The sequence below is a fragment of the Lynx rufus genome, unplaced genomic scaffold (assembly GCF_022079265.1).
Source record: "Lynx rufus isolate CCGP_SWC_20201006 ecotype Redwood Valley unplaced genomic scaffold, mLynRuf1.p SCAF_40, whole genome shotgun sequence".
Classification (NCBI taxonomy): domain Eukaryota; kingdom Metazoa; phylum Chordata; class Mammalia; order Carnivora; family Felidae; genus Lynx; species Lynx rufus.
The window spans coordinates 802869-821228 of NW_025814857.1; the positions used below are offsets into that span (position 1 = coordinate 802869).

General features: G+C 36.1%; 1 protein-coding gene across 1 annotated transcript in view; it reads left to right on the plus strand.

Annotated features, from left to right (window-relative positions):
• The window catches only part of GABRA3 (gamma-aminobutyric acid type A receptor subunit alpha3), a 214033-nt gene that overhangs the window by 188759 nt on the left and 6914 nt on the right, over nucleotides 1–18360 (plus strand). The window contains exon 8 of the mRNA XM_047097768.1: nucleotides 7864–8075. Coding sequence (XP_046953724.1) covers nucleotides 7864–8075 — 212 coding nt within the window. The remainder of the gene's footprint in view (nucleotides 1–7863; nucleotides 8076–18360) is intronic.

Here is an 18360-nt window from a genome sequence, read left to right on the forward strand (position 1 = left end):
ATTGATGTTTCTCCTCTAGCTTTTTTTAAATTGCAAATTTTCAGTAAAGGGTACACAAAGCTTGAAGGGTTTTTCAATAGTACCTACAATCAGGAAAATTTTCTTTAATATAAATTTACCGATGTCTAAAAGAGATTTGCATATTATTAACATTTTCTCCTGGAATACTTAAACATATAGAACATTTTCTGCCTGTTTTTCCCCACTGTAAACATTTTTCGGAGACAAATATTCACTCTTTTTAGTCTACTAACCTGCCTCCATAGTAGTGGTGGCTGTGAGGCATGCACAACAACAGTTCTGGTGAAGTGGAGGGAGCAGAATCTATATAGGAGTCACTGATTTTTAGAAATATAACAAACTAGATACCCTGAAAATCTCCCTCCACAAAATTCTAGAAAAGTTAGATAAAACATAGAAAATATTCTTTTTAAATATGTGAGATGATAAGAAATTAAAGGAAATGCTCAGGGGCCCAAATGAAAGAGGGAACTAAAAATTGGAATGTTAGTCACATGAGCTGATACTGTTATAGTTGGAAGATGGGTAGATAGACTACTAGTCTTGGTAAATAAGAGTTTTGGGGTTTTTTAAATTTATTTATTTGGAGGGAGGGAGGGAGAGAGAGTGAGAAAGACCAAGAGTGAGAGAGAGCAAGTGGGGGAGGGACAGAGATTGAGGGAGAGAATCTGAAGAAGGGTCTGCTCTGTCAGCACAGAGCCCGATGCAGGGCTCAACCCACCAAACCCTGAGATCATGACCTGAGCCAAAACCAAGAGTGGGACGCTAAACCGACGAAGCCACCCAGGTGCCGCAATAAGGCTCTGAGTTTTAAGGTTACACAAGAAAGGCTCTGAGCCTGAGTGAAGTTTAGGATTAGAACTAGGGCTGTGGTAGACTAAATAATGCCCCCCGAATATATCCATGTCTTAATCTCTGAAATCTGTGAATGTTACCCTATATAGCAAAAGGGGTGTTGCAGATGTGCACTGAATTAAAGATCTTGAGATGGAGAGATTATCCTGGATTATCTGGATGGGCCCTAAATATAATCACAAGTGTCCTTATAAGAGGGAGGCAGAGAGATATTTGACTACAGAGCAGAAGGCAGTTTGATGAAAAAAGCTGAAGAAATTTGAAGATGCTCTGCCGTTGGCTTTGAAAGAGGAGAAGGCCCATAAAACTGCCAGACTTCTGACCTCCAAAAGTGTAAGAAAAAATATTTGTGTTGTTTTAAGCCACTTAATTTGTGGGTTTTTTTTTTACATAAACCATAGGAGACGAATAAAAGGATTCATCTCATCAATCCAATGCCATTTAAGGGTTATACCCTAGAAAGAGCATTAGAAAAATACAGTAATCAGGGAGACAATAAGGAGGCATGTCTATTTTGGCCAGGGATCTGTGTAAAATATAGAAAAAAATTCTTCCTTAAGAATTTATTTTTTTTAATTTAAACTTGGCCTCACATGAGTTTAGAGTTCATATTTACACTCATTGCATTGATGTAAAAACTTCGAAATTTTACATTAACACATTAACTTAAAAAGTGATTGCAGAATTTTTATGATAGAACAAAGAGCCAAGAATAGCCAATATCCTCCTAAATAAGAAGAACAAAGTGGAGGGACTTGCCCCATGAGATGCCAAAAATGATTAAAAAGCTATAGTAATTAAAACAGTATGTTATAGGCATAAGGGAAAGAAAAATAAACACTACAGAGAGAGTAAAAGTAGGCCCACATATATGAAAACTTGATTCATGACACAGATGGCATTACAAAGAATTAACTTGATTGATATAGGTTTAAATATAAAAGGTAAAAATGTCATTGTCTTAGAACTAAATATAAGACAATGTCTTTGTAACCTTTGGAATGCAGAAATTCCTTAGTGTACAAAAAAATAAGAATAAAAGAATAAATTGGACTTTGTCAAAATTAAAAATTTCCACTCATCAAAGAATAGCAGTAAAAAAATGAAAAGGCAAGCCATAGACTGGAAGAATATATTTTATATATGTACAAATCTGACAAAGCATCTATTCAAAAAATATAAGGAGATCCTATAATTCAGTGATAAAAATATAAAGAATCTAATTTTAAATATTAGAAAAATACATGAAAAGATATTTCACCAAGAATATACGCAAACACCCCATAAGAACATGAAAATATACTTAATATCATTTTGTATCAAGAAAATATAAAAGCCACATGGAGACATTACTTTATAAACACTAGAGTGGCTAAAATTAAAACAGAATGACAATTGCAAATATTTGTGAGATTGAGGAGCAAATGGATCTCTCACACATTGCTGGTAAGGTTGTAAAATGGAACAATCACTTGAGAAAATGTTTGGCTATTTCTTAAAAGGTAAAAATATATTTGCCCTAAAATTTAAGTATTTCACTTCATACCCAAGTGATATGAAAAGATATATGTCCATAGTATATATCTATAAAAGGCTTATACAAGAATGTTCATAATAGCTTTATTCATAAAATCCCAAATTGGAAAAATATCCAGATGTACATCAACAAGTGAATGTGTGTTTATATTGTGGCATATTCATACAGTGAATTTACAACTATTGATTCACATAACAATATAGGTGGATCTCAAAAATTATGTCAAACAAAGAAGCCAGGCACAAAATAGTACATAATATATGATTTCATTTATATGAAATTCCAAAACAGGCAAAACTAAGCTATGCTGTTAGAAACCAAAGCGGTTCTTCCTCTGGGGTGGTGGATTCACTGAAAATGGGTATAAGAGAACTTATTGGTAAAGTAGAAGTGAGAGAGAACAAGCAAACTAGAAATTCTAAAACAGGAAAATATAGATTAAAAAATCAGTGGTTTAGATATAGTTGAAGGGAGAACCCATTAACTGAAAAAAATATCTAGAATGAGGCCCAGAAAGACAAAAATGTGTAAAATGCAGAAGACAGAGAAATAATATATGATTTATTGAGAAGGTCTAACACAGACATAATGGAATCGTAGAAGGAAAATGAGAAAATGGTATAGAAGCAATTTTTTGAAGAGATAATGGCTGAACCCTGTCCAAACCTGATAAAGGACATAAATGCACAATTACAAAAAGCTCTATGCACCTAAGGAGGATAAATTAAAAGACATAAACAGAGACACATAATAATGAAACTTTTGGAAACAAAGAGGAAAATCTTTAAAGTAGCCTAGAAAAACACATTGCCTTTAAAATAGTGATAGATTAGGCAAGGGAATTAAAAGCAAAAGTGAATTACTGGGACCTTATAAAGATAAAAAGCTTCTGCACAGCCAAGGAAACAACCAACAAAACTAAAAGGCAACCAACGGAATGGGAAAAGATATTTGCAAATGACATATGGGACAAAGGGCTAGTATCCAAAATCTATAAAGAGCTCACCAAACTCCACACCCGAAAAACAAATAACCCAGTCAAGAAATGGGCAGAAAACATGAATAGACACTTCTCTAAAGAAGACATCCGGATGGCCAACAGGCACATGAAAAGATGCTCAACGTCACTCCTCATCAGGGAAACACAAATCAAAACCACACTCAGATATCACCTCACGCCAGTCAGAGTGGCCCAAATGAACAAATCAGGAGACTATAGATGCTGGAGAGGATGTGGAGAAACGGGAACCCTCTTGCACTGTTGGTGGGAATGCAAATTGGTGCAGCCACTCTGGAAAGCAGTGTGGAGGTTCCTCAGAAAATTAAAAATAGACCTACCCTATGACCTAGCAATAGCACTGCGAGGAATTTACCCAAGGGATACAGGAGTACTGATGCATAGGGGCACTTGTACCCCAATGTTTATAGCAGCACTCTCAACAATAGCCAAATTATGGAAAGAGCCTAAATGTCCATCAACTGATGAATGGATAATGAAATTGTGGTTTATATACACAATGAAATACTACGTGGCAGTGAGAAAGAATGAAATGGCCTTTTGTAGAAACATGGATGGAACTGGAGAGTGTAATGCTAAGTGAAATAAGCCATACAGAGAAAGACAGATACCATATGTTTTCACTCTTATGTGGATCCTGAGAAACTTAACAGGAACCCATGGGGGAGGGGAAGGAAAAAAAAAAAAAGGACGTTAGAGTGGGAGAGAGACAAAGCATAAGAGACTGTTGAAAACTGAGAACAAACTGAGGGTTGATGGGGGGTGGGAGGGAGGGGCAGGTGGGTGATGGGTATTGAGGAGGGCACCTTTTGGGATGAGCACTGGGTGTTGTATGGAAACCAATTTGTCAATAAACTTCATATATATAAAAAAAAAAGAAAAGAAAAGAAAGGAAAAGAAAAGAAAAGAAAAGAGTGATAGATTACCAGCTGGCTTCAATAGAAACAATAAAGACCTTTTCAGATAAAAAAAATAAAATTAAGAGTTCATTATTGTCAAACTCTCACTAAGAGTTCTTTCAGAAAAAAGAAAATTATCCAAGAAGGAAGGTTTAAGATGCATTTTAACAATGAAAATAATAAATATATGGGGAATGGTAAATGTCAATTGAATGTATAAAATAATAACAGCAGCTTATTGGATATATGACATATTTAGAATAAAAGACTAGACCTTAATGCAGTGTATGTAAGTTGAGATGGAGATAAGGTGTTCTAAGGACTTTCATTGTCAGTGAAATGTGTAAAGCTACCAACTAATATTAAATTTTCATAAGTCAAAGGTTCATGCTGACTGAAACTCATACATCTAATGGGAATGTTAAATGGTACATGCACTTTAAAAAGCTGTTTGGCAGTCTCCTATAGTTAAGGTTTACTTACAATATAATCATGTAGTTGCATCTCTAAGTGTTTTCTAGGAAAAATGAAAACATATGCTCACACAAAGACTTATATGTAAATCTTCCCAGAAGCTTCATTCATAATAGTTGAACATTGGAAATAGTCCAGATGTCCATTAATAGGTGAATGGACAAATTGTTATATCAATGCAGTGGAATGCTACTCTGAAATTAACAGGAATGAACTAAAGATAGATGCAACAACATGAGTGAATTTAAAGAATACTATGCTAAGTGAGGAAAGCCAAACACAAATGAGTGCATACTATATGATATGTATGAAACTCTAAGGGAAAAAAATGTAACCATACTGAAAGAAAACAGAGGAGTAGTTATCTAGGGCCAGGGAGGGTAGAGCAGTTTCATTCATCACACATGTACTAGGGGCTTACTCTGTCCCAGGTATATATTCAAGGTTGAGGGGATAGAGACAGATTACTCATGATCCCTATTCTCAAGCAATTCCTGCTTTGGTAGTACAGACAGACATGTGTTCTCAAAGAAGTGTCCTAGATTTTTAGAAGTGCTCTTGGAAGTGAGGTGGGGCAGTCACAAAATACTTTCTAGAAGAGTCTTGAAAGAGAAGTACTGGGTGGTAAGACTGGATCTCTTAAAATGCCAAACCTCATTGTTCATCCATAAAATGTAAATGTTTGATTGAGGATCCTACCAGCTGACTAGCTAAGAATTCTTCACAAGATGACTATTCTAATGAAGCTCTAGAGGCTAAAACATAAAAATTTCTACGGAGATATGATACAGAAACGCTTATGTTGCAGTATAGTTCTCTCCATCCATGCATAGGCACACTGCTATGACTGTGCCAAGGTAGACAACTGCATTTGCTAATAACCATAAGTAAGGTAGCTTGTTTCTCCCATGAATCACTCCTTGCTCAGTGTGGTCAGAGGATTACTGACCCTTGGGTTCAGTCCCAGAACTTACCAGGCAACATACTCAGATAGATTGTTAATAGGTACTGGCTATGTGGCTGATTCCTGATAGGGATTAAAATTTGGTTTTGCCAATCAGCCTTGCTGACTACCTAGTTTGTACAAAGGTGCTTCCTTAGGATCTCTCTGTTGAAACTGTACTAAGTCTTTTCCAGTCTGGATTTTCATTTATATAGCAAACGTATAAGTAAGGTACTTGAGGGAGCAAGATGTGAAAGAAGGCCCAAGAGGCTGCAGCACACATGGCTGACTCTCTGGGTAGAGTTAATAGATAGGCCTTATTTGCTTGCTTTTCTATATAATATCTCTCACCACATTAAGACTTCTTTCTATGCCCTATTTGACCCAGACTTACATTCCCTATCCTCTTGAGCATGCCAACACTCAGAAAGAAGGTCTGACTACTCCCCTGTCCTCAAATCTGGATGATTTTGGGTATAACAAGTATCTTGTCAAAATTCTAGGGTATAGAGACTTAGGAAATATTCATAGATAGGCAGAACGGATGCATAGAGAGATCAAATAAATTGCCAAAGATATGAAACAAGTAAATGGCAGAACTCAGGACTTCTAACTTCTAGTGCAGGTATTTGAGGCTAGAATACTATTGCTAACAATTATAAAATTATTATTATAGTGTTATTGTTTAAAATTTGTTTATAATTATACCACTATAATTAATCATATAATTATGACAATATTATTAACAACAGTGAAAATAAGAGTAATGTTAATTATAGAAGCTACTATTTCTTGAGTGCTTACTCTTTACCAGATATTGTGTTATGGGCTTTATAAACATCATCTCACTGGAACCCCAAATTTCTGAGGCTGGTAAGATCACACACAGTTTACACATGATAAAACTGGTTTTGTGGGATATATCACCTTGTTCAAGGTATATTACCAGTAAGTGGAATTGCCAGAATGTCAGCCTATTATCAATTTGACTGTAAAGCTCACTCGTTAGCCGCAACACTATATAGCTCATATGTATATATAAAATGAAGATTAGAAAAATGATTTTAATAGAATTTAAAAGTGAATAAAGGAAAATCTTAAATTTAGTTTAATAACGCCACCAAGAAAAAGAATCAATTTATTTAAAAAATCCTGGCTTGATAAAAACTCACAAGAAATAGATATTGGAGGGCTGCCTGGGTGTCTCAGTTAAGTGCCCAACTCTTGATTTCAGCTCAGGTCATGATCTCATGGTTCATGAGATCAAGCCCCATGTCAGGCTCTGTACTGACAGCATAGAGCCTGCTTGGGATTCTCTCCCTCCCTCCCTCCCTCTGCCCCTTCCCGACTCATACTAAATAAATAAACTTAAAAAAAGAGAAATAGATATTGGAATAGCTTTGGTTGTCCACAAAGCTCAATAGTACAAAGACTTTGGTGAAGTTAAAGAACCATTTTCTACAGTGTTTTTTTTTACAGTATTAGGAAAATACTGTCCACAGTAAGGGAAGTGAAGATCCTGAGTGTTGAGTTCAGTTATGGGCTGTTCAAAAGAAAACTACCAGAAGAGAAGGAGGAGAAACAAGAGAAGAAAGTGGCCATGTTCATCCTGGAGATGAATAGATTCACGAGGAATCATGGCCACCATCTCCAACTCCCTGAAGGGGAGAGGAGGAGGAAGCAGGCTTTTCTTTCCTGTGTTGCCAGAGAATGAATTCTAAGATCAGTCAGTGGGCTAGGAGTTAGAGGAAGGCAGGTTTCAGCTCAGACTGAAGGTTTTCTAATTAAAGAAGGTATTCTAATGAAGGTAGGGTTTTCTAATTAAAAAGTTCTGTTACAATGAAATAGGTTACCTGTTCTTCAATAGAAATGTTTAAGCAGAGACTACAGGACAACGTTTAAAAGTGCTTTACCGGAGCTTACTATTCCTGTGATAACTAGGATGGGGTAGTTACTAGGTAGAACCATCCCACATTGACATTCTCTGTATTTTACTTTAAGGGGGTCATTTTGAGTGGGGTATAGCTCCTCCTTGTAAGTAGGAAGTTGGTGATCTCATCACATATGCTCTAAATGTCTTCCACTGGCAATTGGTTCTCATTTTCTCTCTCCCCAGGTGTCACCACTGTTCTCACCATGACCACCTTGAGTATCAGTGCCAGAAACTCCTTACCTAAAGTGGCATACGCGACGGCCATGGATTGGTTCATAGCCGTCTGTTATGCCTTTGTATTTTCTGCGCTGATTGAATTTGCCACTGTTAACTACTTCACCAAGCGGAGTTGGGCTTGGGAAGGCAAGAAGGTGCCAGAGGCCCTGGAGATGAAGGTGAGATAGAGCAAAGGTGGGGGCTGGGAAGCACTCCCTGAGAGAACTGTATTGGAACCAGGAGTGGGCAGCCTGCAGCCTTTGGGAACTGGCCAAGGCTGTGTGCTATTCACTGGGGTCATCAATCCAATTCTCAACTGGAGTGTTTCTTGGCAATGTGGAGTGTTTGCTGGGGGTAAAAGAGGGTAGGTATCTTGGAGTGTTGACATCTTGTGGTGAGGGACCAATCCTAAGTATGATACTACTAAACTCAAGGGGAACACACTGTATTTATAAAGCTACTCAGAAAAGTGTACAATCTCCAGGGCCAACTCTGCTCCTCACTTTTCAGTATATTCTCATTATAGTCAAACTAAAGTGATCATTACTCCTTCTGTATGTTTGCTTATTTTTTTTTTACATTCTACCTAGACTGTTCTTTTCTTTTTTTCCTGCCTGGGGAAGATCCACTCATTCTTCAAGACCCATATGAAATGCTATTTTCTCTATAGAATCTTTCTAAGAATCATCCAGATAGTTTTAGCTTTTATTGTGGTAGGGGAAGAGTGTTTCTATTACTAAAATCCTGTATTTGTATTAGAGTTGTTTATCTGCCTCCTCACTAGACTGAATATCTTGAGGGCAGGGTCTTATCTGCATCATCTTTCTAACTATCCAACATTCTTGCACAGTACCTGATTCGTAATAAAAGCTGAATAAATGTTAGTTGGATTGGTGGAGAAATGGGAAGGAGGTAAAAAGAAAAAAAAACAATAAACCAACTATAACTGGTATGAATAAAACATAAATACTGTGAAATCAAGATTATTGTCCTTGGCTGCTTTAAAAGAGTTCAGATCTCTAGATCTAGATGAAGACTATCCAAAGATGCTAAAAAGAACTGGCAGATGTGGTCCCAGAACCATTCCAGTAATATGAAGAATCATGGAGAAGAGAAAAGATAATGAAGATTTTTCAAACTGGAGGAAAAGATATATTTCATAGAATACAGACTGGTGAGTTGGCAAAATTTTAGAATAGATTTTCACTATTTAGATAGAATTCATTAACTCCTTGCTGTAAATTATGAAGAAATAAGCATATTTCTAGTAACTATATCCACTCTATCATAGGAAATTTTGGCTGGTTTTATTATTATACTTAGTCTAGTTGTTGCCTTTGTATCCTTAAAATATATTTATCCATCTAATAATTGATTTGTCATCTATGAACAGGATCTACTGACCCCTTACACACTTCAAGACATGAGAAAATTAGTATACTTGTTTTACCTCTGACCTTCTCTGTCAGCCCCTGTCATTTCTCAACTATTGTTTGTTATAATGCTATTTCTACATTGTCAAAGTTTGTAGAATTTACATGCTTTTATGCAGTCATAATTCCTATAGTTTAGTCATAGTTCCACATTTAAATGGGCCATCTTCTCAAAATAGTCCTTTTATCCATTTTTCCATTCATTGCTTAGTTACTTCAAAGCTGTCTCTAGAAGTTTTTTTAAGAAGGGCTCATGGGAATCATATTTCCTACTATCTTGCATGTGTAAAATTATCTGTCAATTGTGTTTATACTTGAATTGTAGTTGGGATGTTGTACAATTCATGGGTCACATTCTCTCTCTGATGTCCATATAGACATTGATTGCTATGCTCAATTCTAGCACTGAATGTTGTTAGGAAGAAATTTAAGACAAGACTGAGAATCTATTATATAATACAGGACTTGATTTTATGGCCTAGAAGTCCATACAAATGTATCTTTTATTTAAGAATTCCAATTACTTTACAAGGATATATCTTGATGTATCTGTATGATTTTTTTCTTAGGACAGCATGTGTTTTTTTCAAGTTTTTATTTAAATTCCAGTTAGTTAAATACAGTGTAATATTAGTTTCAGGTGTAGAATTTAGTGATTCATCACTTACACACAAGACCCAGTGCTCATCACAACAAGTGCCCTCTTTAATATCCATCAACCATTTAACTCACCCCCCTGCCCACTTCTCCAGTAATGATCAGTTTGTTCTCTATGATTAAGAGTCTGTTTCTTGGTTTGCCTCCCTTTCTCCCCACAATATTCATCTGATTTATTTTTTAATTTCCACATGATTGAAATCATATGATATTTGTATTTCTCTGACTTATTTCATGTAGCATAATACTCTCTAGCTCCATCCACGTCATTGCAAATGGCAAGATTTTGTTCTTTTTTATGGCTAATATTCCATAGTGTGTGTGTGTGTGTGTGTGTGTGTGTGTGTGTATAATATACATACACCACACCTTTTTATCCATTCATCGGTTGATGGACATTTGGGTTTTTTCCATAATTTGGCTATTGTTGATAATGCTGCTATAAATAAAAGAATGCATGTATCCCTTCAAATCAGTATTTTTATATCCTTGGCATAAATACCTAGCAGTGCAATTGCTTGATCATAGGGTAGTTTTATTTTTAACTTTTTGAGGAACCTCCATACTGTTTTCTAGAGCAGCTGCACCAGTTTGCATTCCCACCAACAGAGTAAGAGAGTTCCCTTTTCTCCACCACATCCTTGCCAACATCTGTTGTTTCCTGTGATGTTAATTTTAGCCATCTGACTGGTGTGAGGTGATATCTCATTGTAGTTTTGATTAGTATTTTCCTGATGATGAGTGATGTTGAGCATCTTTTCATGTGTCTTGGCCATCTGTTTGTCTTCTTTGGAAAAATGTCTATTCATGTCTTCTCTCAGTTTTTTAAATGGATTATTTATTTTTGGGAAGTTGAATTTGATAAGTTCTTTATAGATTTTGTATACTAACCCATTATAAGAAATGTCATTTGAAAATATCTTCTTCCATTCCATAGGTTGCCTTTTAGTTTTGTTGATTATTTCCTTTGCTGTGCAGAGCTGTTTATTTTGATGAAGTCTCAATAGTTTATTTTTGCTTTTGTCTCCATTGCCTCAGGAGACATATTTAGTAAGAAGTCGCTATAGCTGATGTCAAAGAGGTTACTGCCTGTGTTCTTCGCTAGGATTTTGATAGTTTCCTGTCTTACACTTAAGTCTTTCATTAATTTTGAGTTTATTTTTGTGGATGGTATAAGAAAGTGATCCAGGTTTATTTTTCTGCATGTCACTGTCCAGTTTTGCCAACATCATTTGTTGAAGAGACTGTCTTTTTTTTTTCTATTAGATATTATTCCCTGCTTTGTCAAAGATTAGCTGACCATATAGTTCTGTGTTCATTTCTGGGTTTTATATTCTGTTCCACTGATCTATGTGTCTGTTTTTGTGCCAGTACCATACTCTTTTGATCACTATAGCTTTGTAATATTACTTGAAATCCAGAATTGTGATGCTTCCAGCTTTGCTTTTCTTCTTCAAGCTTTGGTTATTCAGGGTCTTTTGTGGTTCCATACATATTTTAGGATTGTTTTTTCTAGCCGTGTGAAAAATTGTGGTGGTATTTACACAGGAATGGCATAAAATGTGTAGATTGCTTTGGGTAGTATGGACATTTCAACCAATCCATGAGCATGGAATGTTTTTCCATTTCTTTGTGTCAACTTCAATTTCTTCCATCAGTGTTTCATAGTTCTAAGAATACAGATTTTTTATCTCTTTGGTTAGGTTTCTTCCTAGGTGTCTTATGGTTTTCATGCAATTTTAAATGAGATTGATTCCTCAATTTCTTTTTCTGCTGCTTCATTATTGGTATATGGAAATGCAACAGATTTCTGTATGTTGATTTTGTATCCTATGACTTTACTGAATTTTTGTATCAGTTCTAGCAATTTTTGGTGCAGTCCTTTGGATATTCTCTATAGGGTATTATGCTATCTGCAAGTAGTGAAAATTTCACTTCTTCCTTGCTGATTTGTATGCCTTTTGTTTTTTGATTGCTAAGGCTAGGAATTCCAGTACTATATTTAATAACCATGGTGAGAGTGGACATCCATATCTTGTTCCTGACAATAGAGGAAAAGCTCTCAGTTTTCCCCATTGACAATGATATTTGCTGTGGGTTTTTCATATATGTCCTTTATTATGTTCAGGTGTGTTCCCTCTATCCCAACTTTGTTAAGGGTTTTTATCATGAATGGGTGTTGTACTTTGTCAAATGATTTTTCTACATGCATTGAAAGGATCATATGGTTCTTATCCTTTCTTTTACTAATGCGGTGATTCACATTGACTGATTTGCAAATATTAAACCACCTTTGCAGGCCAGGAATAAATCCCACTTCATCGTGGTGAATGACTCTTTTAATGTAGTGTTGGAATTGATTTGCTAGTATTTTGTTGAGGATTTTTGTGTCTGTGTTCATCTGGGATATTGGCCTGTAGTTCTCTTTTTTAGTGGAGTCTGGTTTTGGAATCACAGTAATGTTGGCCTCATAGAATGAATTCCTTCCATTTCTGTTTTTTTTGAATAGTTTGAGAAGAAGCCTGTAGATTAACAACTATCTTTATGAAAATTTCCTAAAGTTTTCCTAAAACATATCTTTGTCCTGTTCTCTTCCTAGAAGCACAAATTATATATACATATCATAGAGCTCTGTCTTATTATTTTTCTCTAAGAATTTTTAACTGATTTTCCACTTCACTATGCTCATTTTTCTCAAGCCTTTCTTCCATGTCTCTGACCATTCAAGGTGTCTATTCACCTTGATTTTGGGGATAGTATTTTTTTCCTTAAATTAATATTATGATGTTTGTTGATTTATTTTTATATGGTTATGTTTGCTTTGTATGTTGTTCCAAAATCCTTTATTGGTCATTTCACCTCCCCCTCTTTTTGTAACATATTTTGTATTAGTACCATATTAGCTAGCTTTCAATTATTACCTGAAGTTGCATTGGGGGAATTCTTTACTAGCCCTGCTGTGTGTGAGAGTATCATTTTGGGAAGGGACTGAGAGAGTGAGTAGGACAGTACTGAGTAGTTGACACTAATTTGAGCATCATCTGTTGTATAGGAAAGCCCTCTGTGTATGGTGCAAAGGTGTATGTGTGTAATATTCCTTAATTTTTCTACTCTCTACCTCCTCTGCCACTATATGTGGTCAAACAATGTTTCAGGATTTTCTCACTACCAGCCTAAAAATTGATCTTGTTTCCAAATGGGAGTCATTTGTTTCTTCACTCAGATCATGCCACTCACTTTTTAGGACTCTATTCTTGACCTGAAATCCAGAACAGCAGGCATCTTCAATGTTGTCTTTACCCTGATCCAATTTTTACTGCATTTGAGAGCCCTTACTTTTTTGGATCAGGTTAAAAATGCTTTCACATTTCATCAAAACTGGACTTTGTGTTTCTGTTTCTCATTTTCCTAATAGTATTTGCTTGGTTCCAGAGAGAGGAAGGAAGAAAAGATATCCTTAATCTGACATATTAAACTGAAAGTTCCCTAGAATATATTATTAAACATGTTTTAAGAGAAATTAGCACTAATCACTGATATCCAGCCTGAATTCACTAAGAAGAAATTATGCCAAACTAACCTTAAGAAATTTTACAAAAAGTTTACTAGACTGGTAGATCAGGAAATATCATAGACTTTATCAAGACATCTAAATTATTTTTTAAATGCCTTCATAAAGAAGAAATAGCAGTTGAAAAAATAGTACAATTAAGCTTATGTCACTGATGGACTAATTGGAGTCAAATAGAATTGACTGATGGATAGATTTCAGCTTGAATGGACGTCCCTGTGATAATCCACAGGGGTTCATCTTTGACCCTTTCCTCTTAAATTTTGTCATTAATGCTTCAAGTTTGTAAGCAAGCATTCATGACTATTGGAGAGTATCTTCTGAGTTATGAATCAAAAAGAATTTCTTGTTTTGCAAGAGAGGGGGGAAGAGAGAAAGAGAGAGCCAGTGAGTGAGGGGCAGAGGGAGAGAGAATTTTAAGCAGGATACATGCCCAGTGTGGACCCCAACATGGGGCTTGATCTCACAACAGTGAGATCATGACCTAGCCAAAATTAAGAGTCTGACACTTAACAGACTATGCCACCCGGGTGCCCTAAAGAGAATTTCTGAAGTTTGAGAGAATAGGCTGAAATCAAGGGATAAACATTAGCTGAATCAAACAAATTCTTACACATAGACACACAAAAAACCCATTAGTTCTTAATAAGAAAGCTTAACAATAATTGCACATTATAAATAAGATGATGGGATATAGGGAAAAAACAAATTTAATGTAAGTCTTCTATGTGGTGTAACTATCAAAAAGCCAAATTTGATTTGAGTCTGAGTTAAGAATTACCCAGAACAAGTAAGATAATACGCCCTTTTTCTTCTATATTGGTTTGGCCATGTTTAAAGTGTACTGTTCCTGTTTGGTTCTGTTCCAGTTTGGTTTCTATAATAGAGAAAGGGTACATAGCTCAAGGGGATGATGATTGCTAATTTCAGATATCTGAAAGGCTGTCATGTATGTCTTGTGAAAAAAATGTGGTAGACTTTTTTTTAATGGCCAGGAAGAAGTACAGGGTTGTTTTGAAGGCAGAGAGAGAACCAGAATAGATTAGTAAGAGACTGGATGTCAAAAATGATGACCATTTCTCCAATTCCAAGGAGTGCTGAAAATGAAAAAAAGAACAAAAAGAATCATCTAAAACTCTTCTGCAAATATGGTGATGAAATCTTTCCTTAGTCCCCCTCCATGGTCAATCCATTTAAGTTATCTAAAAGAAAGCAATTATGAGATTTGGGAGGAAAATCCTATGGAACATATCAAAATGAATCTCTAATGTGAGGGTGCTATACATTGTCTATACTGCTACAATGTGAGGGAACTAACAGTTGGAACCACTGACCCACAGGAAGAATGAAGTGCATTAAAAATAAAAATATTGGAATCTAATTATATCTCAGTTTACTTTTTTCCCTCCTTTAGAGAGACGTATTAAACCTTATTTGCTTCATAAAGCTAGAATGGATTTAAAAACAATATACATGATTTAAAATTTTATTTTTTATTTGTACTATGATGAAGGATAAGATAAAATGGGAGGGGGTAGATTATAAAGGAAATGAAAAGAAGGAAAAGGTGGAAACAAAACTTCATTTACAAATGAAGACAAATGACTACCTTATAATTGCATTTTGAAAAATAGATTGTGGATTTCTAAGGATCAACCACATGTATTTATCACTGCTTCCATTTACAATCCCACTAAAATGAGATTCAATAAATAAAATATGTATAAATAAGCACCAGGAGAACTGGAGAAGGGATTTTAGTCAGACAAGAAATTTCAATATATTTATTTAAAAGAATGAATGTGGAAAGAGAGAATAAGAATTAATCTATCAAGCTGGAGTAAGATATAACACTTAGAGAAACTCAGCATTTGAGGTGCTTGGTATAGCAGAGAATAAAGAAACTATGGAGATTGGTTATAAGTCTGTGTACAGAGTAGTCAAGACCTTAGAGCCTGCCCAACATGTGAAATGTTTGCAGTCAAATGTATACTTTCCAGAAGAACATCAGAAGTTTCTAAAGAAGTTGAATGTCTCCAGAATAACGACCTTTACATACTGACATTTTGAAGTACTCCATAAAAAATTACCTGCTTTCTACTCATCTCCTTAAGTCATCAACCAGTCAACAAGATCAGCTCAGATACACTGAGCATACAGGCATCTTTTATGTTGCCAAATAATATTGGCATACTAAGGATTACCAAAGTGATGTCTGCTGGGGCAACAGGGTGGCTCAGTTGGTTAAGTGTCCAACTTTGGCTCAGGTCATAATCTTGCAGTTTGTGAGTTTGAGCCCTCATCAGGCTGTCTGCTGTCAGCACAGAGCCCACTTTGGATCCTCTGTGCCCACCCACCCCCTGGCCGCGCCTTCCCCACTCCTACTCTTTATTTCTCTCTCTCTCTCAAAAATAAATAAACATTTAAATTTTTTTTAAAAAAAGGGCGTGTGAGTGGCTCAGTTGGTTAAGCATCCAATTCTAGATTTCGGCTCAGGCCATGATCTCACAATTCATGAGTTCAGGCCTCGTGTCAGGCTCTGTGCTGACAATGTGGAGCCTGCTTGGGATTCTCTCTCTCCCTCCCTTTCTGCCCCTCTCACTCTTTCTCTCTTTCTCTCAAAATAAATAAACTTTAAAAAATAAAAAATAAAAAATAAACCAAAGTGATATTTGCAATGTGAAAGAGAAGAGCAAAGATTTTTTAAAAAACTCATCTTGGAAGGAACAGGGATAATTTAGGGAACTAAGAAAATTCTAACTTTTATAGTGGTAATTATATTCATAAAACAATGGGATGCTAATATAAAAGGAAATAGAGAATAAGGAAGAGCTCTTAAAATTAAAACGAAGTACCAAAATAAAAATTTCAGTAGAGATATGGGAAAAAAAACTGAGGAAAACCTCCCTACAAGTAGGGCAAAATGGAAAAAAAGATGAGAATGTAAAAGAAAGGTAAGAGACTTAAGAATGTATCCAAGAAGTCCATCCAACTCAGAAGCTGCTGTGTAGTGAACAGAGAAAAGGGAATAAAGGAAATTAACAAAGAACTAATACATTTTTACAAATGGAAATACATAAGTCTCCAGATTAAAAGTAACTTCATAGGCCCACATAGAGACACATCATAATGAATTTCAGACAACCAGAGATAAAGTGATAGTCTAAAATGATTCTAGATCATAGGGTAAGTCTATTTTTAATTTTTTGAGGAACCTCCACACTGTTTTCCAGAGCGGCTGCACCAGTTTGCATTCCCACCAACAGTGCAAGAGGGTTCCCATTTCTCCACATCCTCTCCAGCATCTATAGTTTCCTGTTTTGTTCATTTTAGCCACTCTGACTGGTGTGAGGTGATATCTGAGTGTGGTTTTGATTTGTATTTCCCTGATGAGGACAGATGTTGAGCATCTTTTCATGTGCCTGTTGGCCATCCGGATGTCTTCTTTAGAGAAGTGTCTATTCATGTTTTCTGCCCATTTCTTCACTGGATTATTTGTTTTTCGGGTGTGGAGTTTGGTGAGCTCTTTATAGATTTTGGATACTAGCCCTTTGTCCGATATGTCATTTGCAAATATCTTTTCCCATTCCGTTGGTTGCCTTTTAGTTTTGTTGATTGTTTCCTTTGCTGTGCAGAAGCTTTTTATTTTGATGAGGTCCCAATAGTTCATTTTTGCTTTTAATTCCCTTGCCTTTGGGGATGTGTCAAGTAAGAAATTGCTGCGGCTGAGGTCAGAGAGGTTTTTCCCTGCTTTCTCTTCTAGGGTTTTGATGGTTTCCTGTCTCACATTCAGGTCCTTTATCCATTTTGAGTTTGTTTTTGTGAATAGTGTAAGAAAGTAGTCTAGTTTCATCCTTCTGCATGTTGCTGTCCATTCCTCCCAGCACCATTAAAGAGACTGTCTTTTTTCCATTGGATATTCTTTTCTGCTTTGTCAAAGATTAGTTGGCCATACGTTTGTGGGTCTAGTTCTGGGGTTTCTATTCTATTCCATTGGTCTATGTGTCTGTTTTTGTGCCAATACCATGCTGTCTTGATGATTACAGCTTTGTAGTAGAGGCTAAAGTCTGGGATTGTGATGCCTCCTACTTTGGTCTTCTTCACAATTACTTTGGCTATTTGGGGTCTTTTGTGGTTCCATACAAATTTTAGGATTGCTTGTTATAGCATGGGGAGGGGAAGGAAAAAAATGGTTAGAGAGGGAGGGAGCCAAAACATAAGAGACTCCTAAAAACTGAGAACAAACTGAGGGTTTATGGGGGGTGGGAGGGAGGGGTGTGTCGGTGATGGGTATTGAGGAGGGCACCTGTTGGGATGAGCACTGGGTGTTGTATGGAAACCAATTTGACAATAAATCTCATATTAAAAATAAATAAAATGATTCTAGAATGTTTTTTGCAAAGAAATTGTTAACAGAATGGCATCAGAATTCTCAAGTATACTGTATGGTAGAAGACAGCAGAGTAGTAAATCTCATAAATATGAGGGACAAATGACTTTCAACCTAGAATCCTATGCCTAGCCAAAGTATCAATTAAATGGAAAAGTACAGTATTTTCAGACTTCTAAGATCTCAGAAATGTCACTTCCCATACACTCCACCTTAGGAAGACATAGGAGGATATGTTCTATTAAAGCAAAAGAGGGGTGCCTGGTTGGCCCAGTTAGTTAAGTGTCCCACTCTTGATTTTGGCTCAGGTCATGACTTCACAGTTGTGAGATTGAGCCCTGCATTGTGCTCCATGCTGGGCATGGAGCCTGCTTGAGATTCTTCCTTTCTCTCTCACCCCACCCTCTCCCTCT